At 36.3% G+C, this 23,076-nt stretch overlaps 1 protein-coding gene across 3 annotated transcripts; it reads right to left on the bottom strand.

The window, feature by feature from the left end:
* Positions 1–248: 248 nt before the first annotated feature.
* alpk3a (alpha-kinase 3a) lies at positions 249–22,582 on the bottom strand. Of its 3 annotated transcripts, none has more exons than XM_051135324.1 (15): positions 22,218–22,582; positions 21,634–21,919; positions 20,955–20,993; positions 20,375–20,496; positions 19,266–19,383; positions 17,279–18,632; positions 7,925–10,301; positions 6,163–6,310; positions 4,946–5,073; positions 4,818–4,853; positions 4,461–4,735; positions 3,703–3,791; positions 2,094–2,311; positions 1,953–2,001; positions 249–1,873 (listed from the first exon to the last, which is right to left on the bottom strand). In XM_051135324.1, the coding sequence occupies exons 2-15, from the start codon at positions 21,768–21,770 to the stop codon at positions 1,531–1,533; spliced, it is 5,433 nt and encodes a 1,810-aa protein (XP_050991281.1). In that variant the 5' UTR covers positions 21,771–21,919; positions 22,218–22,582; the 3' UTR covers positions 249–1,530. The 3 variants fall into 3 exon arrangements, with proteins under 3 accessions (XP_050991281.1, XP_050991282.1, XP_050991283.1); XM_051135325.1 differs by having other exon boundaries at positions 20,955–20,978; XM_051135326.1 differs by lacking the exon at positions 20,955–20,993 and having other exon boundaries at positions 22,218–22,581.
* Between the last annotated feature and the right edge of the window lie 494 nt (positions 22,583–23,076).

Raw genomic sequence — 23,076 nt, 5'->3', positions numbered from 1 at the left:
GGGTCACCAGACCCGGTCCTGGAGGGCTGGTGTCCCTGCAGAGTTTAGCTCCAACCCTAAGCAAACACACCTGAACCAGCGAATCAAGGTCGTACTAGGTATACTTGAAACATCCAGGCAGGTGTGTTAAGGAAAGTCGGAGGTAAACCCTGCAGGACACCGTCCCTCCAGGAACAAGTTTGGTGACCCCTGCACTAGACTATGATTTTAGATGGTAAAACAAGTCAAAGAAGTACAGTATCAGCGGTTATTTACACATTTATTTTACAAAAACAAATAACACAATGCAACCACCTTAAATACTGTATTGCTGATCTTCTCTCTCTAATACACTACAATCCATATTGTTAAAATATAAACCCCTACACAGACCACGGTATCTTATCACTTCTGACCGCTATCTGTGGTAACCTTTCATATACATCTAAGTACTTAATTGATATTTTACGGGTTAGCTTTTGGAGCGAGCCATTTATGCTAAATAATGGTTAGTTACTAAATCTTGTAAAGGGGGTAAAGGTTTAGATAGCGAACTAGTGAAAAGTGAAAAAACTCAGTGAAAAAACACTTCAAAAACATGTAAACATTTAGCCTTCAAAGGTCTGGGGTGAGATTTTTGAATGTTTTTAAAATTCTCTTAAGCTCAAGGCTTTATGTAATCAAAAATATAGTAAAAACAGTACTGTGAAAAATATTGTAAAGTAACTATTTGAATATATTGTAACATTATAAGCCTTTACTGTCACTCTTGGTCAATGTATCCTTGCTAAATAAACCTATTAATATCTCACCCCAAACTTTTGAACGTTGGTATATAAAATAGTTGGAGGGTTCCAGAGATAGATGACGCAGGAACAGTTTGAAAGGTCAATAGTAACTGGCTTTACTGTGACAATAAAGCACACGATTTTCCCTTCTCGGAGACACATTTAAGATAAAAACACATCTGATTATGACACTTTGCCCATATACAACCAATATTGGTGCACAGGTGTTGAAAATAAATGGCCGTACCTTTTAAAGCAAAACAATCCACTATAAAAAGCATCTCAGCGACAGCTACGAAATAAAAGCTGCATTTCTACACAGCTGAGATACATACATCACAGATGTTTGAGGAATCCTTGAAGAGTCCCTCTCTCGCGGTTCCTCAGTCGTATAAACTTGACAGGAACATTTGAGCAAATCAAACCAAGTTCCAGAGTCTATCTGAAAACATTGTTCATCCGTCTACACGCAGCCAGGTTTGGTATTTTTCTTAGACCTCAATTCAGCTCTTAAAAATAAAGCAAAGCTTCTCTCAGGAGGTATCGATGGTGACTTATAGCTGCAAAGCAGTTCACAGTAAGATTAAAAAATGGCCAAACATCTCTGTTCATTACAATCCTTGCATCTATATAGCCATTTCTTCCTTATTCTATGTGCATTTACAGGAAGCCGTTTGTCCTGTACAACAGTAGCTAGATAATTATACAGGCTCCAAACTAAAGTTTGGTAGGAAAATCAAAAAAAAATATGCCCTCCTTCTTTCTACCTCATCCTGACAGGTTTTTGGACCTCCACGGTTTTGTGTTTGGTGGTGGAATTGTTCTCCCCAGCTTCACCTGTCTTTTTAGCCATTTTGGGGCTGGATGTGGCTTTCCGGGTGGACTGTGGGCTAGTTCCTTTCTTTTGAAGCTGAGGGCTGGATGAGCCTGTTCCGCCCCTCCGGGCCAGTAGAGGGCTCCTGGAGGTCTTTATTTTAGGCTGTTGTAGAGATTCCATTGGCTTTAAGGGTCTTAGACCCAAAAGTCCACAGTAGTAATTACACTGATGTTGAGTAATGAACTGCTCGATTATCTTTGGAGATCCTTTATCGGTCAGGCCTTGGTACCTGGAGCAGACATAAAAAAAATTAGTCTCAGAGAAGAAAAATGGGTAAGCGTTATAATCTCATAGTAAAATATACCAACCCTTTAGACTTAGTTGCTATTTCAATGCTTGTAATCTTTGCATCGACACCTGAAAAACACAAGAGTATTTTGATATACAGAACTTTATATAGCAACTTGTAAGTACACGTGGAGTGTTGTAGTATGTAAATATCTTTTTACCTTCTAACCGGGTAACCAGGAGGTTTCCATTGGTCCATTGATGGATCCAGTGCTGGAAAGTGCAACACTTCTGTTCCACCTCAGAGGTGGCTCTGGCGATCAGTCTCCCTGTGCTGTCCATCACACAGTATTTCACATACTCGCCATCTAGATCAGTCTCTACTGTAGCATATGGAATTGTATTGGCGGGCCGATACATCAGATGAAGGGGGATGACTCTGAATTTATTCAGAGGAGCAAAGACGACTGAAATTAGATCATTTTGACATATTCTCTTATTTGTAGCTGAATGCATGTCTTTCGGTCAATATTATTTCATACACTGTAAAAAACTATTTGCTGAGTCAGCTTTTAATTCAAATTTTAAGTTCAGTCAACTCAAAAAAAGTTTATTCAACTTGAAATGTTAAATTATACTAAGTGACAACTTAGATATTTGATTTGAATCTACTTAAAATTTGAAGGCAGCTGGGTTACTTACCCATCTGTTAAGTTTAGCAAACACAAATATCTAAGTTGTTACTTAGTACAACTTAACATTTCAAGTTGACTAAACTTATTTTAGTTGACTGAACTTAAAATTTTAAGGCAGCAGGGTAACAAATTATTTTAAGATGACTCAACAAATTGTGTTTTTTATTTTTTACAGTGTAGAAAACAGTTATAGATAGCACACTGACATTCAAAATTTTGGGATCAGTAGGATTTTTAATGTTTTTAAAGAAGTCTTTTATGCTCAAAGTTGCATTTATTTGATTAAAAATACAAAAAAGAGAAATATTTAATTTAACATAATTTACTTCTGTGATGCAAGTCTGAATTTTCATCAGCCATTACTCTAGTTTTCAGTGTCACATGATTCTTCAGAAATCATTCTAATATGCTGATTTATTATCAATGTTGGAAACAGTTGTGCTGGTTAATATTGTTTTGAAACCTGTGATACTTTTTTCAGGATTCTTTGATGAATAAAAAGTAAAACAAACAAAAAAACAACTATGATTTAAAACAGAAATCTTTTCTAACAATATAAGTCTTTACTATCACTTTTTATCAATTTAAGACATACTTGCTGAATAAAAGTATTAATTTCTTTCAAAGAAAGAAATAAAGAAAAAATGTACTGACCCCAAACTTTGAACGGAAGTGTATACTGTATCTATTATATGTTGTTACAAAAGTTTTCTGTTTTAAATAAATGCTGTTCTTCTTAACGTTTTATTCATCAAAGAATCCTGAAAAAAGTATCACAGGTTCCAAAAAAATAATAAGCGGCACAACGGTTTTTAACAATGATAATAAATAGCATTTTAGAATGATTTCTGAAGGATCATTTGATACTGAAGACTGGAGTAATGATTCTGAAAATTCAGCTTTGATCACAGGAATAAATTCTATTTAAAAGTATATTAAAATACAAAACCACTATTTTAAGTTGAAATAATATTTCACAATATTACATTTTTAATCAAATAAATGCAGCCTTGATGAGCAGAAAAAAAAATCTTACTGATCCCAAATTTTGAACGACAGTATACATATATATATATATTTATATATTAAGACACAGTATTCATAGTTTGAATTAATGTATTATTCCATGACCTACTCCAATGAGAATCCAAAGTTCTCGATCACTCTGGCCTCAGCTGCAAATATTTTGCAGTACTCCCGAACAGTATTTTGGATTTTGCAGTCCTGAGGATAAGAAAAGGACAAAAAAATGTAACTGGAAAATACCCAGACTGAAAATCACTGTGGTAAAAATACCTAAGCTGCTCTTTTTTCCATACAATTATACTACAACCTCCAAAAAGACAGTAAAAAAAAACAATCAAATTAATGAATGAATATATCAAATATTTAAAAAATACAAATAAGGGTTTAGAACTTGACTGAACACTTTTATGATACTTTTTATAGTCCTTTTTGGACGTATGAATAACCATTTTCCCTGTATGACAAACAGAATAGCAGGAGATCTCCTTTTGTCTTTTACATTACAAAGAATTACAGTGTTTTTTATTTGATTCATCTTTTTTCTTAAAGCGGAAGTAAGCCTATGGGTGAGACTTCCAGTTCATTAGCCGCAAAATGATGAGAAGAATAACAATGTGGAGTAAACAGTAAAACGGTTTGCACTCTAAATCAGTGTGCTCACAATTAAGATAATACATTAAAATAATATTATCTGCAACATCAAGCAACAAAACAAGCTGTTTTGTAAAGCCAAAAATAGCTGGATGCACATGAGACCCATACAATTTACAAATGGCCGCACCCGCTGTTACAGGAAGAAAAAGGTGGATAGCTTATAAATTGAATTCTTTGCATATAATGTATATTGTGATTCACTAAGTCTCTAACCTGTTTGGTGATCTCCAGATTTCTCTCGGTCAGGTTGCTCTCCTCCTTGGCCCCATACGCGATGGGATTTCTTACTTTAGTGATGCACGTGCTGCCTGACTCAAAGATAGGGTCCAAACCATAGATAACCTTTGCCCTGCAAGTCTTGTGTACGCATCCCTCTCCAATCTGAACCTCTGTCGTCATGATGCGACCAAAGAATTTATCACCCCAGTAACCCGAGTCTGCCAGGCCTTTGGTGAACATCATTGGTGTCATCTCAATCTCTTCTCCAACTGAGATGACAGAAATACAGGATGTAGTTAAACAACATAAATCTTGAAGTATAATTTGTGGAAGTCTTTGCAAAAGTCTTACCTTCCAAATCTTCCCTTAAGAAAAATTCTGCCAGTACTGGCCAAAAAGAAAACAGAGTGAAAGTGAACAAAATAATAACACATTAGCAGATTTCTGTTTATTAATGGACCAATGAGTTAAAAAATTACTCTCTGCGCTGAGTAAGTAATCAGTGATGTCAGTCCCATATTCATTCTTGATTGAGCAGCCATATACTGCACAGTCTCTGCTAGAAGCTTGGACTATTGCCAGGACCACTGGACTCTCATCCCCAGCACTTAGATGGAGAAAAAAACAGATGTGAATTAAATGTACAAGGCACTTTACAATTTACAACTTACACAATTTAAGCATTAGCTTAAATTATAGAATAAATGAACCAAGCATTAAAGTTGAAGAAGTTCTTAGTCTCAGTCTCAGTCCACTTTATTTTTACCGTAAGATGGCCATTTTGTAAATTTTATGGGTGTGGCATCCGGTCTGCATTAAGCTATTTTTAGCTGTACAAAACAGCTCGTTTTGCCACTTGATATTGCAAATTGGTGTGATTTACCATATTATTTTAACGTATTATCTTAATTATGAACACAAGTTTGTAGTGCAAACATTTTAATCGTTTACAGCACTGTTATTCTTCTTATTTCCATATAGCGACTAACGAACCGGAAGTCTCGCCCATAATTAGGTCCGCGTAGAAGAATAAGGTGGAATACATACACTTTTTTTTACAACCTTATTTTATACTCTTATCAATGGAAAGTAGCACAAACTTACAGTCACACGAGGGCAGTGTGTTACAAATATAAGCACAGATGACGCATTTCAGGATGTGTGCGTGAGTACGGCGTCATTGTGCTGATACAGCACTGTGAGAAACAAATTTAGATTTTAATATCCCCTGATGGTGCAATTGAGCAGTGTTGGGTTACATTCTCTCTGACTAGAGCCTCACCAGTAACAGCTGTGGTGTTCATGGTCGAACACAAATAAGTGAATGACAAGTCTCCACACAGCAGTTAACAATATCGCTGTTAAGTTTATGGCAGGTTTATTGCATTAAACTCTTCTTACGGTAAAATACACAAAAACACTAAAATATGCGCACTGTCATCGCTAAATGTCAACATTTCGGGCATTTGTTCAAATGTGTAGAAAAATGCCTGAAAGGTATTGCTAAACTTTTCCAAGCTATGACAGTGGGCTGGACTTCCATGCGGTAAATAAGCATTCTTTTATCTATAACTAATCTGTTGATACTTTTAACCTGCACTCTGACTGTTGTTTTTGCCCTTTTGTTTTAGGCTTATGTGTGTCAGCAGCAGGGTTCACGTTTTTGCTTGTGATGAAATACTGCAGGGGAATTTACCGTCTTTCCATCTCCACAATTTCCTCTTCGTCTCTGTACCACTTGATGGTGGAGTCACTAAGAATGTTAAAAAACTGGCACCACAGCTTCAAGTGGCCTGAGGCATCTGAGAAGGGCTCTCCCCTAATCTTGCGGATAACCTGAGGAGCTGAATGGAAAGAGGATCAGGGCTAACTTGACAGAGGCAACAAGGTAAAGATATGTAGTGTTTACTTCCCCCCCACATCAGGCGTCTTGGTGTCAACATGATAATGTCTGAACAGTGCAAAATTAGAACACTCGCTTAGAAAGTAGGAGAGTAGCCAGAATGAAGGACTAAATACATCCCAATGTCATACATGCAGATATATGGGCCATTCTACAGAGTTGGAAATGTCTTGAAAAATGTGTATGTGTGCAAATTGTATAATATCCAAGGTACACATTTCTAGGTAATTATATTCTATTTTCAGAAAGTTTTGGAATATTTGTCCTCTCCCCAAATTTGTCACAACCGAAACACAGTATTAATAATTTAATTAGAAGGGTTATATTGACCTATTAAAATTTTGCTTGCATCTACATTGTAAATATACTTTTGCTATTTCATTTTTTCAGAGGTAATTACACTTTTAACAATATTTCAAGTGTAATTTATGAGATTTGTTGTATTTGTTGAATTTTCTTTGTAAAAGGCAAAAAGTTGATCATACTGATTTCAAACTTAAGGATTCATTAGTTTGAATATACATTGAACCAAAAACTATCATAACATCTTAGTTGATAATTCAGTATACTTTATTTTTGACAAAACATCCCATGTTTCGGTAGTGACTGTAATGCTTTGGTAGTAGTGCTACTAAAACATATTAAGATACAAACACATTGCATAACTGTACTAACAGTTTATTTATTTCCCCCAAATAAACGATTACGTGTCTCCTTTTGTCACTTTTGGTCATGACTGTTTCAGTATTGATAATTTTATGGGATATTTTAGATATAGTTGAACCTAGATCAAAGATGCTAATCAGCACATGGTTAGCTAGCACAGTTTTGAACAGTGGTATACATATCAAAACTAAATGTTATGGAATAGCTCCCAAACTAGTGTGCTTAATTGCAGAAAAAAGGTGTTCGGTAGTGACGTTCCTTAAAGTTACACAGATTTTATGATTAGGAATATTTCCCAATCATAAATGTAAGGTTTAATTGAAATCAGTCTCGGCCAGTGGACTAAAACATACACTGTTTCGCTAGTGACTTGAATAATGCGGGACATATTTTTACATAAAGTTTCATAAATTACAAAGAAAATATAAAATAAATATTTCTTTTGAGCTTCACTTTTTAAAACAATCAAAACAACAATGGTAAAAAAAATTAAGTATAATTTTCATAAGTTGAAATTTAGGGGTTAGGATTCGGGACAAACATTCCTCCCAAATGAAAGTACCCAATAAATTATGATTTTATATATATATTAAGCTTACTGATATATTATTGTGGGTTTCAATAGATAATAGAAGGATCTTAGTAAGCATCTAAGATTTGAATAATTAAATGCTTTTTAAATGTGTTTGCACCAATTGTGTAGGATGGCCCATATACAAATTTTTTAATGGCTTCTTATGTTGGTGTCAAACTTGAGTGTTATCAAAAAATTGGGGGATTATCTGGAATCTGAACCTGGCAGCTCTGGCATATTCTACATTTTGATATTATTGATAACCTTTTTAATAGATATTAAAAATTAAACCAATATAAAATGCATTTGAGTTACCTTTGAACGGGTCTAGCTTCTCCTTTTCTGCTGGTTTGCTTTCCGTCTTTGTGTTGTCTGTCACCTCTACCATCTCCTCCTTAGGTTTCGGCACCTCCAGCGTGGCCTTGCGACGGCCCGTCAATGGTGAACGTCTTTCTGTAGGCGGTGTCTGCTGCCCACTTTGAAGTTGCAGGAAAGCCGCCCTGCGAGCCTGACTGGGCGACATATACGGACTATCCCTCTTACCCTGCGTGTCAGATCCCTCATCCTCAGACTTGGTTTTGGCAAGGTAGATCTTGCGGCGAGCACCAGAAGCCAGCTCCTCAGGGGTGGCTGAGGGTATTAGGGTGAGACTGTCTCGTCGCTTCATCTTTGGGCTACTCTCACAGGACAGAGCGGAAGTGGGTGTGCTTCCTCCACTCTCTTCCCCTTTCTTCTCACTTCCATCCCCTGATGCTGCTGAGATGGACCCCTGACTCTCTAAGTTTGGGTTGTTCTTTGCCATTAGCCTTCGCAGACTGGCAGGACTTAGTGGAGGGAGTGTAGGTCCAACTGGGGTTGTTAGGCTAAGTTTCTCTGTGGAAGGTTTGTCTTTTTGAAGCTTGTCAGATTCAGATTCTACTCTTGCGTCTTTCAGCTGAGGAACCTTGTCTGGGTCTTGGTTTGCAATACTAGGAGGAGTTTTTGTAGACATATCAGGGCTCAGCTGGGCCATGAGCTGCTCTTTTGGTTTCTCAGTCGTTGCAACTGGACCATGTTGACTGTCACTCTTCAGCATAGTAACTAAAGTCTCAGAGTCATCATTTTTGGAGATGGGAGGAACATCTTGAGGAATATCTTGAGAGATTACTATGCCAGGAAGTGAGGGGTGGCCATGAGTTTGCTCTTGTTCAAGAGTGGTTGTGTTATCATCAGCGCATGCTATGTTGATTATAGGGATATTATTATCATCTTCCCTGCCTCTCCCAGTGTTGACACTTCCTTGTTCTTCCACAGCAGGTGATGATTGAGTGTTCCTGTTCACGCCCAAAAGATCTGGAATAACTAAGGCACTATTGGAGGTTGATTCACCTGATGCTCTAGTGGCATCTTCCGTTTGTCGTTCCTTTTCTCGAAATATCTGTGCCACCTCTTGCGTTAAAGGTTGCATAACTCTCTCAGAGTCCAATTTCAGAATTTCACTTCTAGGCGCAATAACAGGTTCTTCACGTTTGACTCTTTCCGGCAATGTGACCTTGATTTCTGGGATGACTGGTGTGGATCTCTTCTTTGCTACATTCTTGATAACGGTTTCTCTTGTGTCGGGGAGTATTATGATTGGTTGGACTGCTGCTTGGTCCTTCTCGGTCAAACGTTTCTCCGCTTTCGTAAGGAGTTTTGGAGATTTATCTCCTTTGTATGGCCTTGGTTGAGTTTCCATAACCTCAGTCTCACCTCGTCTTGGACTTTTGGGGATCTCCATCTCTGGAATTACAATAGGTGCTTCTGTCTCTGGAACAAGATTGTTGTTTCTCCTATCATCTTTCTTTGGTTGGCTGGAATCTTCCTTGAGTTTTTCAAGATTAACATTTCCTTTCTCATTGCTTTTCTCTTCACCACTATATTTTCCCTTATCTTCAGCAATCCTATCCTGACTTGGAATGCTTTTATCATCCTTGGTTTCCTCCGTATTAAAGCCAATCACTGTAGCAGAGTCAAATGCAACTTCTTTATTGTCTGTGAAACTAACATTTAGAGCTGATATTGATTTTTCATCTGGTTTAGAATCAATTTCCATTGCACTCTCAGGCACAAGAGCGACAGAATCCCATTCTTGACTCAGACCCAATGCTGGGGGCAATAAATTTTGATCATTCATTTCATATTCTCTTTCACTCACTACAACTACAGGAAGGACTGACTCTTTTATGACAAAGTCACTCTCAGACTCATTTTCCCCTGCAGTGTAAGATTTCCCTTCTGTTGCACAATTCATCTCCTCTTTATTTTTTCCTGTCAGGGGACCTCCCTCTAGCATTTTCATAACACTTTCTTCCTCCATGTGAGGAATTACTTTCTCATTTGTCTCACACGACTCTTTGCTCTCTTCAACCCTCAGCTTCGCTGACTGGGACTCAGTGTGCACTTCGGTAGGGACAAAGTTGGCAGGCTGTGAAAGCTGAGACTCCGGCTGGCTCTCACAACACTGCATGCTTTCCAGGTCTGCCATGGTGAGGTCTGTCATGGGGGCAGCTGAGCCCCCCTGTTCCTCTAAAATATGCATTTCCTCAGCACCTTGCATGACCTCATCCTCAGGATAGGTAAATTCCAGGCTTTCAGTCTGGAATGAAGGATTGGCCTGGTCCACAGAGCCAGGAACATCAGTTTCACTAGGTTTAGTATGGTCATCTGTAGCCTTGAGACATAAACAGCTTGTTAAATGGGTAACATGTCACTGAATTCACTGCATAGATTTAGACTGTTCTCTTTGCATGCATTAGATCTGTATGCTAATGGCATATGGGTCATTCTGTGTCAACTCAACCAAGGTCCCTGGCTCAAAAGTCTGATTTAGCTTAAATGTCTTATTTAGCTTTTTTTTGAAGAAAGATAGATATGTATAGTGATGAAAAACAAAATATTAAATGTCTTGGATGAATATTTACTGAGTAATCTACTATTTTGTATATGGGGGTCAAAATAGAAGTTTTTACCTGAGATTCAGAGTCAACTTAAAGGGGGGTAAAAATGACTTCAGAAAGATTGCAGCATCATAATGTTATTTTTACACAGAGATCGGTAGGTCTGTTAGTAAAATCTGTTGACTTTAGCTATTGGTGTTGTATTATGTGTCAATGGTGACCATTCAAAAATGGGGAAACGGCACTTTTCAAGTTTTTCTTCAAAGTTTGCACGCCTGTAACCCAAGAAGTGTTAAAGATATCTTAATGCCCTTTTAGATATTGGGTCTTAACAAAGTTTCCTTTTGCCATCTTTATTTATAAGGCCCTGTATGGTTCGGTTCCAGAGATATTGGAAATTTAATATGGCTCCAGGAGTAAATCGTTGAAGTGTATACATTTTTAGTGGTCAAAAAACAAATGTGGGTCAGTTTGGAAAATTATGATACTATTATGATACTTTTTTCTTTTAAAGAGGAATGTCTGAAGAATAATGAACAAATAATGTTGAAGCTAGAGATGTATCTCATTTGCATCTGTCAAGAAAACTGCATTGAACATACCTGTCTGAGTGCCATATATATTCTTTTCCCAAAGTTCGTGGGCCTATAACTCAAGAAGTCTTACAGATATCGCAATATGATTTTAGATTGTAGTCGTTAATAAACTTTTCTTTTGGAATCTTAAATTCTTAAGGCCCTATATCGTTCAGTCCCAGAGATATCTCAGTAAGGCTCCATGTCCAAATTGTTGAATATTACCCATTTTCAGTGGTTGAAAACCACATATTGGTCACTTTGTATTCAGCTGATTTTTATTTTATTTTATACTTTATTTTATTTTATACTTATTTTATTTAAAGAATGATGTCTGAAGAAGAAATTATGTATAATCTTTTTTAATAATCTTTCTTCACAACAAATATTGGCAAAATCAAAAACTTGAATGCCTGGATTGATTTGCTCCTAAGATTATAAAATCAATGACAGATGGTTTTTAAAAAGCTTAGATTTTCCTGAATTTTGATAATTTATGTATAGTGTATTTAATGTTTTTGATATAAAATGTTGTATTTATTGAATAAGCAGACACCTTAAGTAGTTTTTGTTTACTTGTTTTTTTAAGATGTTACACTTGAAGCAATATACACATTTGTCCCCTCAGACTACCAATCTTGTGCAATTTTCCATGTACATAGAAGGAAAACAACATATATTTATGGCCTGTCAGACCAACTTCACAACACCCCATGTGACTAGTGACATATGATATACTAACACCACAAAATCACAGAAGTAATGTGCCAAAAAACACTTTATATCACTAAGGTGTAAGAACATGATCAGTTATATACATCATACCCATGGTTTTAATTTTCTGATAAAATGGGTAACATTTTAGCTTAGGGGGAAAAATGTGATTTTCCCACAATTCTTTGTTTCATTGTGGGAAGTGATTTTTCTACCACTAACAGCAACAAGCTAAATTGCCTAAACTGGTTGATTAGACAAGCAGGTATAGGTTGAGCCAATGTTCTTATGTCTGAACCAGCTCAAACAACCAGATTGTAATTCCATTTGGTATTGCTAGTTGCTACTAGTAATTACACACCGTACCTTTAAATGGATCTAAAACAACTGCCTGAATATATGTTTTTTTTTCTGTACTCATCTGCTAATTTAATATGATAGGCTGTTTTTGTAAGACTTAAGTAAAACCTTAAAGTCCCCATGAAATCAAAATTGATGTTTTTGGGCTTTTAGTATGAATATGTTAGCCTTAAGCTTATCTGTAAGCTAGTGTGCTCAAAAAAATGACAAAATTCGCATTTAGAAGATATAAGCATTCAAAACTTACAGTCTCTAACTTCCGCCAATATGGATCAACGATTTTCCACTTCAGCTTCTCATCAAACTTTCTGTCCAATGAAATGCTCTCTAGAATCCGACGCGTCCCACCCCCTACACTATAAATACATGCTCAATCTGCGGTTGAAATCAGTCACTATGTAAGGGATAGGAAATGATTCAGACAGTGCAAATATGCATTCCGTTGGGACAAATGAAGTCATGATTTCATGTTGTGTCACACGAACCGTCGCAGCACACACCAGACAGAGACACGATAGCAAAATGTATCAGACCCATTTGAATTTTGCACAGAATGCTATTTTATATATTGATAATGCGATATGGATGAGATTGTGGCTGTCATACGCTGTCAAATTCAGCTTTAGCCAGCTCAACGGCTCTGGCCCAAGCTATGATATAAACAAAACACTAAGGGGTGGAACTGCTGGTTATGTCCCGCCCTGTCTTCCTGTTTCAGTTAAACCATATGTACCTGCCAGTGACTACACTGTCAAAAACAAACAAAAAAACACAATTTGTTGAGTCAACTTAAAATAATTTATTAACCTGCTCCCTTTAAATTTCAAAAATCAACTCAAGTTTAGTCAACTTGAAATGTTAAGTTGTACTAAGTCACAACTTAGATGTTTGAGTTTGTTAAACTTAAAAGCTGGGCTTGTTACCCAGCTGCCTTAAAATTTTGAGTTGAATCAACTCAATTACATAAGTTGTCACTTAGTACAACTTAACATTTCATGTAGACTAAACTTTTTTTGAGTTGACTGAACTTAAAATTTTAAGTTGACTCAACAAATCGAAAAAAACTCAACGTTTTGAAAGACAAAAACTATGACGGAAATCTATTGACATTTTCGTCAACGAATAAAAACAAGATGAAAATGTTACGGAGGGATGATTTGGGAAGAGATTTATTCAGAATGAATCTGCTGCGTGGTTAGGAGACTAGCTGCGTACATTTAAACTGTACCATAGCCTATTGATCTGTCTGGCATGACATGAGCTAGCATACATTTGCTGCACGTCTCATAAAACATTAAAAAATGTCAATATCTGGGAGTAAGAAAAGAAAAGACATATTGATAGATTTGACGATGCAAAAGAGAAATTTGCACAAAATTATGTTGAGTTGTCAGTTTTGACAAGTATTCACGTAAACACACTCGGTTATGTTTTGGGTGAACGTAAACCCGTTGGGAGAATATCAGACATGTATCAGTACATTGCATCCGTGCATTCAGTTTTAAAGGGACAGCAGTCTAATTTAGTTGCTATTGTCGAGCAACAAAAGAAAAACAAAAAATCGCTCACTGCTCCTGACTGAATCACATTAGTAGCCCTAATACAGATTAATCAAAATGTATTTATATAAATAAATATGTCTGGTTGAGAGAATGAAGAATGTGGTAAACAAGTTGTTATAAAGAATGCATAATTAGCCTATAACCGCTGGTATTTCATTGAAAAGAAGACCTTGTTCTTGTTTCTTTATGAGAAGTGGTTTCGTTTAATTTTAATATAAAGGCATGTTGTGTCACAGAAGTGAAATCTGTGTCTATCATGATAAAACCTTAATATCAAACATATACAATAAGTTTGGTCATTTTAGAGAAATGCTTAATAAATGCATTAAACTGTAACTAAACCTGTTAAATCTTATGATATTTAGTCAACTAAAACTAGACGAAAACTAAAAACAATTCAGATTACTAAAATATGACTAAAACTAAATGGCATTTTAGTCAGAAGACTATGACTTAGACTTGCTGTCAAAATTAACACTGTAGGATATTAACTGTTGTATAATGTTATCGGGGTAACACTTTAGTATAGGGACCAATACTCACTATTAACTAGTTGCTTAGTATACATATTACTAGCATACCGGCTGTTTATGGCTACTTATAAAGTACAAATTTTGCAGAACCAAATTCTTAATCCTACCCAATACCAATACCTAATACTACCTTATTAACTGTAAATAAGCATTAATTAGGAGTTTATTGAGGCAAAAGCAGTAGTTAATAGTTAATAGTAGAGAACTGGACCTTAAAACAAAATGTAACTGTAATCGGTTTACACTTTTATAATATTATGATTACTGAAACATCTAAATTGTGATAAAACTAAAAATGGAGTGACGTTTTACTAATGACAGAAGTAGCTTATCACATTTATAGCCCCTTCCTACCAGAGCTTTATTTTAACAGAAGTTCCTCTGTTGTGATTCAGCACACAGAGTTCAGATGAATGTGCAGGGTTCCTCTAACTGACACCACAACAACTAACATTAACTTCCCACGAGACGCTAGGGTGGTTGCACTTCCACTTTACATAGGAAATAAAACAGCTGAATGTGTTACATGCCAGGTGCAACACTATCACATGTTTGTCCTGTCTGAGACCGTAGAGCACATGTGAACCAATTAAAGGTGACATTCACCCTGTTGACTAACAAACGTGAATTCATTATTTGCATTTAGCAGTGTCTGGTTTAAGCGATGATGCAATCACTGTGGTTCCACATGCCTTTCTAACAGCCTCATTTCTCTCTAATCTTCAGCCATGGCATTTTAGAAATCATGTGAGGCCTGACAGAACCTCTGCCATGTGCACATTCTTGCTAATAGAAAGAAGCTGAACTACTTTCTACAGTTGCCTGTGCAGTACGTAAACATGTTTGTAATAAAATCAAACCCCCAAAATTAATAATAGGATATCTTAAGAATTTAATCATCCACTATACACATACAGAGATAAAGGTTTTAAATGCAAGTGGAAAATTTTCCAAAACGGTGTCAGCTGACTTTGGTTTCTCTGACATAACGTATACAAGTTTAGCAGTCAATGAGCTCTCTTTGTATGGTATGGCTTCCCTCAGCACAGATTAGAACTGGTTTATTTTAAGACACAGGGAACCAAAGAATTTAGAAAATGTAAAGAGGTTTTGTCTTGTCTTAGTGTCCAGCCACTGTCCTTCGTCATGCCCTGACCTGCGCTAACATTAAAACATGTCCATTTAAAGTCAGCAACGAATATGACAAAGGATAGTAAATTGCGTTTCATGTTGACTTTAAAAACTATTAGTCCAAATGAGTTACATACGAATTCCTTATGGCATTCTGTTGTTAAGTTCTGCTGACGCATGAAACACATTCTTTAACTATTATAGATAAGCTAAAATCCAGCTAGTCTGACTCATGCTCACTCTGCGCATTATTGATTGTCCTTTTAAAGGGCCAGCCAGCAAAAGAGAGCCGTAAATAAGTCAAAAGCAGAGCACAGAAAAAATTGGTAGTGTGAGAAGTTGAAAAGTATAAGCTAGATTTCATTAAAATTATTAAAAGTGTCAGTAAAGACCTTTACATTGTTACAAAAGAATTCTATTTTAAATAAATACAGGATTCATTAAAGAATCCTTAAAAAAGTATCACAGTTTCTTAAAAATATTAAGCAGCACAACTGTATTCAACATTTTCTTGAGGAACGAACCATGATATGAAGAGTGGATTAATTGCAGCTCAAAATGCAGATTTTTGTTTGTCCTGAACAGTTAAACTGCCTGCTGTTCTTCAGAAAAGTCCTTCAAGTCCCACAAATTCTTTGGTTTTTCAGCATTTTTGTGTATTTGAACCCTTTCCAACAATGACTGTATTTTGAGATTCATATTTTCACACTGAGGACAACTGAAGGACTATTAAAGAAGGTTCAAACGCTCACTAATGCTCCAGGAGGATAAACAATGCATTAAGCATGAGCTGGGGGGTGAAAACTTTTGACTGGAATAAGGATGTGTACATTTTTCTTACTTTTTTTTTTCATTTAGCACTGTCCTTCAAAAGCTACAGAAGATACTTACATGTTTCCCAGATGACAAAATAAGTTAAATTTACTGTGATCTTCAAATTCAAAAGTTTTCACCCCCTGGCTCTTCATGCATCTTTTTCCCTTCTAGAGCATCAGTGAGCGTTTGAACCTTCTGTAATAGTTGCATATGAGTCCCTCAGTTGGCCTCAGTGTGTAAAGATGGATCTCAAAATCATACAGTCATTGTTGGAAAGGGTTCAAATACACAAAAAAGCTGAAAAACCAAAGAATTTCTGGGACCTGAAGGATTTTTCTGAAAAACAGCAGGCAGTTTAACTGTTCAGGACAAACAAGGGACTCATGAACAACTACCACTAAACAAAAAAACACAGCTGTGGATCATTCAGGTAACAACACAGTATTTAGAATCAAGTTTGTGTAAACTTTTGAACAGTAATTTTTATAAATTCAACTATTATTTTCTCTTGTGGACTATATGTAAACATCTTTTATGTGAAATATCTTATTCAGGTTGGTACTAAATAAAAAATAACATGCATTTTGTATGATTTTGTAGATTCTGCAAGGTGTATGTAAACTTTTGACTTCAACTGTATATATAGTAAACAGTTTTTTTTAAATATTGTAATAATATTTCACAATATTTCTTGTATTTTTTTCCAAATATAGACATTTTAACTTGTGCTCTCAGTTTTTAGACCCCACTTTATTTGTATCCTGTGTCCCAAACACTGTGGTTGTAGTTTTGCCAAGAACATCGTATATAAGCACAATGCTGACACCTTTAATCCTTACATGAGAAAGCCAAAGACCAAGTGATCTCAAAGCTGCCTACTGTGTTCTCATGGGTATAGTTAGTTTCATCATCTTGGCTATGGACTGGTGTAATTAAACTCAAGTCTTGTCGCACAAATGTACTCTCTATAAATAACTCCCATGTGCTGTGGTGCAGGAAGCCCTGTACTACAAATGGACAAAACCGGCATGTTGTAAAACGAGAGACGTGATGAACTAACCTTGAAAAGCAGCGATTGATCATTCTGCGGGACTTCCTCAGGACTACTCTCTTCCTTTGGTATCTCCTTCTCATGTAGAGAAAGTCTAAGTGTTGCTCCAATGGTCTGAACATGCTCACTTTCAAGGGTGGGGGAGACATCCTCAGGTTTGTTTGCATGAAATTCAGGACCTTGTTCAGAGTTTATGATATCATTAGGAGTGTCTGACTCTTTTGTTTGTTGTAAAGACTTTTTTACTTCCAAGTCCACCATTTGAGGTTCCTGGATCAGCTTTGGTGCCTCAAGCTTGGAGGCCTCACTGTCAACCAAAGACTCTTGAGAAGGTGTTTGTGAAGGAGGGAGATGTTTCTCATGTGGAATTTCTTTTTCTACGTTAACTTCACTAGTTCTCTTCGTGGTTCCGGCTGTGTCTGTAGACTTCTTGCTTTTGCCGAAGAATATGTCCTTTAGGGAGTGAAAAACTGAGGTTAGAGCTGACTTGTGTTGACCTTCTGGCTCTTTCTGAGATGCGGCTTTGGTTGAAGGCCCAGATGTAGTTCTTTGTTCTTGTTCCGTTTGTCTAATTTTCTCTCGGTCTCTCTCTTTGGCTCTCTCTCGCTCTATTTCTCTTGATCGGTTCCTCTCCTCTTCTTTTAATCTTTCTCTTTCTATCTCCAGCTCTCTTTCTCGTTCTTTTTCTTGGACAGGAGTAACATCAACCTCCATGATCTCCTGTGACTGATGTTGCTCAGCAGCTTGTGACTGCACAGACTCAGCTAAGTATTTAGCCAGGCTCATTCCTTCATTAGCATCCTCTTGTTTTCTGTTGCTCAGGGTGGGTTTAATAACACCCACCTCATCGAATCCATTGGTAATACGCATCTTCTTTTCACCTGGTTTCTCTTTGGACTGCTTTGTGGCGACCACCTCCGTATGGTTGAGTTTCTCATTACCGTTCTCTGTTATCATCTCTGTTATGCCTGCAGATGCCTGTACTGTGATATTATCAGGCTTATCATTCAGGATTGTAGGCTGCTCTTCTTCGGTTCCTTGGGAGGTTGCGTTCTCCTCTCCATCCTGGGTTGTGGGAGAAGAGCTCAGGGTGTCGTTCCCAGCAGGAGTCCTACGCTTCCTTAATAAGCGTTCCTGGTTAATCACATTCAGTTGTTCCTTCTGGATGTTCTCCTTACCCCGACGTCGACTCTCTTCCAGCTCTCGCCGCTTGATCTCAGCCTTCTGTTTCAGTTTGGCGAAGAACCTTTGGTGGATCAGGTATTCGCTCATGGTGCCCACCTCCAGCACACCAGAACAGGAGACGATGCCCTTGTTGTTCCTTGCTGAGGCTTGATAAATGGCTGCATCATCTTCTGTACAGCTGCCAAATGAAGAAATGTAGTTATAGTCACTACTAAAAGCACTGATTTGCATGATGTGAATGTGTGAAATAAACTTTGAAGTGCCCTATTATGCCATTTCCAATATTGGCTTTATGCGAATGTAAAAAATCTGCAAAGTTGTAATGCCGAAAGTGCACGATAAATAAAGGTACTGCCTCCCAAATTAAAGAATCGACTCTGTACAGCCTAAATGAGTTGTTAGTAATTCAAATCCCACTTCCTTGGAAAACAACTTGACCTGCCCTCAAATACATAATTTTACTTAGCGTTTATGAAACATGCTGTACGCAGTAGACCAATCACAACAGACTAGGCCGTCTGACCAATCAGAGCAGAGTAGGCTCATGGAAAGGAGGGGTTTAGAGAGACTGAATCTTTGAACTGCTTCGAACTAATCATTTGGGAATCGCTGGAAAGTGAGGTGATAAATGCAGATTTTGAAAAATTAAAGCATTTTATGACTTTGCATGCATGTGAACCTATTGTAGGAGACAACCAAAACAATATTAAAAATGCTAAAAATGACATAATAGGGGCACTCAGGAAAAAATAAATATTTTTTTTGCTTTAACAATGCAAAGATAGGTAGAATATAAGCAGGCAAGTCATACTTGTAGATGTGGAGTGTGTGAATTTTTCCATTGCGAAATATTTCATATTTGGGAAGACCACAATATCGATCTAACTCCATGTCATCTTTGTACCAGGTCAACTCAGGAGCTGGGTAACCTGGTGAAAACATGAGTAAAGTTAAGAAAGTTTGCTTTTATTAAACGGGAATAGCAACAGTTTTATACGCTATCAGTCAAAAGTTCTTGAACAGTAAGATTGTAATGTTTTTTAAAGAAGCCTCTTCTGCTCACCAAGCCTGCATTTATTTGATGCAAAATAACAGTAATATTGTGAAATATTTTTATTATTTAAAATACCTGCTTTCTATTTGAAAATATTTTAAAACATAATTTATTACTGTGATCAAAGCTACATTTTTTTAATCATTACTCCAGTCTTCAGAGTCACATGATCCTTCAGAAATCATTCTAATATGCTGATTTGCTGTTCAAGAAACATTTTTAATGTTTATTTTTAATAACTGTGTAATAATGTTCATTTTTAATAATTATTATTATCAATATTGAAAACAGTTGAGTACATTTTTTTTCAGGATCCTTTGATAAATAGAAAGATCTAAAGATCAGCATTTATCTGAAATATTTTTTGGCAGGGAAGGAATTTATAGAAATTAATTTTATTAATTTTTATTCCATTTATTTAGCAAGGATGCTTTAAACTAATCAAAAGTGATGATATGTGAAGACATTTATAAGTTACAAAATCTATGCTAATAATGCTAAAAATCCAGCTTTGAAATCAAAGGAATAATTTGCATTTTAAATATATTCAAATAGAAAAATAGTTATTTTTAAATAGTAAAAATATTTCTATTTTTAAAATAAATTTGACTCTACTTTGAATCAAATAAATGCAGGCTTAGTGTAGAAGAGACTTTATTAAAAACATTAAAATCTTACTGTTCAAAAACTTTTGACTGGTAGTGTATATTGAACATTAATTCAACCTAGAAAATCATATTTGAATATTTTACTCACAAATTAAGATTACATCTTGTATATATTTACAATACTGAAATATTACTGAACATACTATAGGTTTTAAATGTAAATAAATGATGTTTAGTATTTAAAATGATGAAACTTACCCGTAACCACACAAGAGAATTTGACATTGCACGATTCTGACACTGCCTTTGATTTTATGGTGGTTTCAAAACATGGCTGGGTCTCTTCAGTCAGTTGAGCCATGACGGTACATAATGTACTCCTGGAAATGGCCAAAACAAAGTGTCAGCTTATTATATAAAATGAATCCAAAGATTATATTAATCATTGAATTAATAAGCAATATCTAAAGCGTTTGTATTGACACGAAAGTATATTATTAATATCAGTAGTAAAACATTAAATTATAATTATTGGTGTCATTGGGAGGAAAGGCTGCAAGGTATTAAAAGGGTGAGAGGGTATTATTTTAACCTGATAATATTAACATGTGAAAGTTTGTTTTGGAATCATTTAGAGTTTATTTTTTCATGTACAATCTACAGTGGTTATTTGGGAGGGTCACAGTATGGATCACGTTGCAATCAAATGCAATTGACTTTAATTTGGTATTTTTCAAATTCTAAAACAAACCAAGGAAAAAAGGAATTTTGGGGAATACAAATTGTTATTTGAAGTGTAGTTAGTTTAGGATGGACCTTTTTGGGAAGCTTTTATTACCTTGGCGGCCTGTAGTTTGAATACCTGTGAGTTGAAAAGCTATTTAGAAAAGAGGCAAATCAAAGGGACACTCATCAGACAAGAACATCTAAACTGTGTGACCCTGATTTTCACAGCCAGGAGCATCTGTACTACAGCATACAGTAAACGCTGTTGCTAAGGGTGAGAATGTTGTGGTCTCTTTTGGCATAACCGTAGTTGAGCAAACACAATACAACCAGTGTGGAAACCACAGTTACATCAGCATACCAGCAGCAACTGAAATATGAACTAAAAAAAGCAAAAAAAACTGATGGAAATGGGATTTTGTGATTGTTTTTAATTGCTGTGTGCTAAAATGGCACCTCATTTGATAAAATGTAAGCTCAAAAATCAGAATAGGAGAATAGCGGTGTTTTTTTCAACGTAAAAAACAATGATCATGTTCTAATCAAAGACTTTTTTAAATCAAATGATATACATTTAATATTACATATTTAGTTCACAAATATCATTGATTAGTGAAATACTGTATTTATGTATTTCCAAAATATTTATTATAAACCAAAATCAATTCTAGAGTTAAAAACCATCATAGACTTTGATTTCAACATCTAAACTGGAGTTTTATTTAATTCTGACACAAGCAGACAGGCTTTTCACAGTCAAACAAGGCACTCTCAAGATAACAGTTTTTTACCTGTTTTCAGGCCTAACGTTGGAGAGGTAGTTGCGGCTCTCTGACCTCCCGCTTGGCGCTGAAACATCCTCCCCATTTTGGCTTCCCGATCTCCCATTTCCAGAGTAAGAGCGGGTCATGGGCCTCCTGGATGTCATTGTCCAAAATAAATAATTTCAACAGTCCGAAAAAACCCACCAGTCTCTCTAAGTGGGGTTTCAGTATTTCTGCAAAATAAAATTCAGGTCTGTCTTCAGGCGTTTGGAACCAAATGTAAAGTCCAACTTCGTAACTATTTGGAGAACGACTGAAAAAGACAAAAAAATACAAATCAGTCAATCTGAGAAGCACACACACTAAAAATAATAATATGTAACTGGAATTTTAAAAATGTAGTTTCGACAGAACCATACTGTTTTAAGAACAGCTAGCTAGTCTCAACAAGCAAACCATTTGAACTGAGAAGTTATAAATAGGAACTGTTGTTTGCTACTTTTAATTTTGGTCAAACGCAGTTAATTTGTATTTGATTTCACTTCATTTAAACACATATAGTTTGAACTTTGAATTGCCTGACGAAACAGTATAACACTTAAAGAACTCACCATTAGTGTGTTTCTTTGCCTGTTCTTTGGAGCCTGCTGTCCCAGTAGCACTAGAATTGTCAATCACAGCAGAGCATGTGTTGCCAGCAGGACCCTATTTATAGCAGGCCTACAAATAGGCGCAGAGCACATCACATTTTCCACAACTAGCCATTGCTCTGAAGCCACTTGAAAGCAGCATTCAAGAAAAAGAGCGCAGAAATATCACCTGCTTTAATCATTCGAAATCTGCCAGACTCATGAAATCCTGTCATTCTTTCTCTGACTAATTGATCATGCTGGATAGGGATACATTAACGCACATAGAAATGGCCCAGTGTGTGTAGAAATTTTGTCAAATGCATCCATGTGGTGAAAGTGATCTAATGCAAGTGGTCCTTTGATGACACAAGCTCAAAGCATGGCCCAGGTTTAATTAGGACGGCCCCCTCTATGTCACTCTGTCTGTACACCCTCCCCATAACAGTCAACAACCTTTCCCACCGGTCATGTGTCATTGCATCATTTTCCAATCATAAATGGGCTCCGATTACTTGCTGTCAAGCAACCACTCTCACAAACATACCGTGCATCATTCAAACAAGAGATGAAACATAATAATATTAACGGAGATGTAAACTTGAGTGAAACACTCAAAGGATTCAAGTCACACGTAAGTAACAAATCATTAAATTAATCATTAGTACAGAATTATTATTGTTTAATAAAATATTGCAGAATAAGATTTTGAAATGAGAAGAAACTAAACAACAAAAACTGTAAAGGCCTGTTCACACCAAGGATATGGACATTTGTACATTTTATGGGTCTGGCTTCCGGGCTCATCCGCGTCCAGCTATTTTTATCTGTACAAAATAAC

This window comes from Labeo rohita, chromosome 18 (assembly GCF_022985175.1).
Source record: "Labeo rohita strain BAU-BD-2019 chromosome 18, IGBB_LRoh.1.0, whole genome shotgun sequence".
Taxonomy (NCBI): domain Eukaryota; kingdom Metazoa; phylum Chordata; class Actinopteri; order Cypriniformes; family Cyprinidae; genus Labeo; species Labeo rohita.
Note: the sequence above shows the minus strand (reverse complement) of the source record. Positions and strands in the feature narration are given on the sequence as shown.

Coding starts and splice junctions, on each gene's coding strand:
- alpk3a (XM_051135324.1), bottom strand. CDS start 21,770: ATGACATCCAGGAGGCCCATGACCCGCTCTTACTCTGGAAATGGGAGA. Junction 4,736..4,817: donor CTTAAGGGAAGATTTGGAAG/GTAAGACTTTTG, acceptor CTGTCATCTCAG/TTGGAGAAGAGATTGAGATG. Junction 2,002..2,093: donor CCTGGTTACCCGGTTAGAAG/GTAAAAAGATAT, acceptor TGTGTTTTTCAG/GTGTCGATGCAAAGATTACA.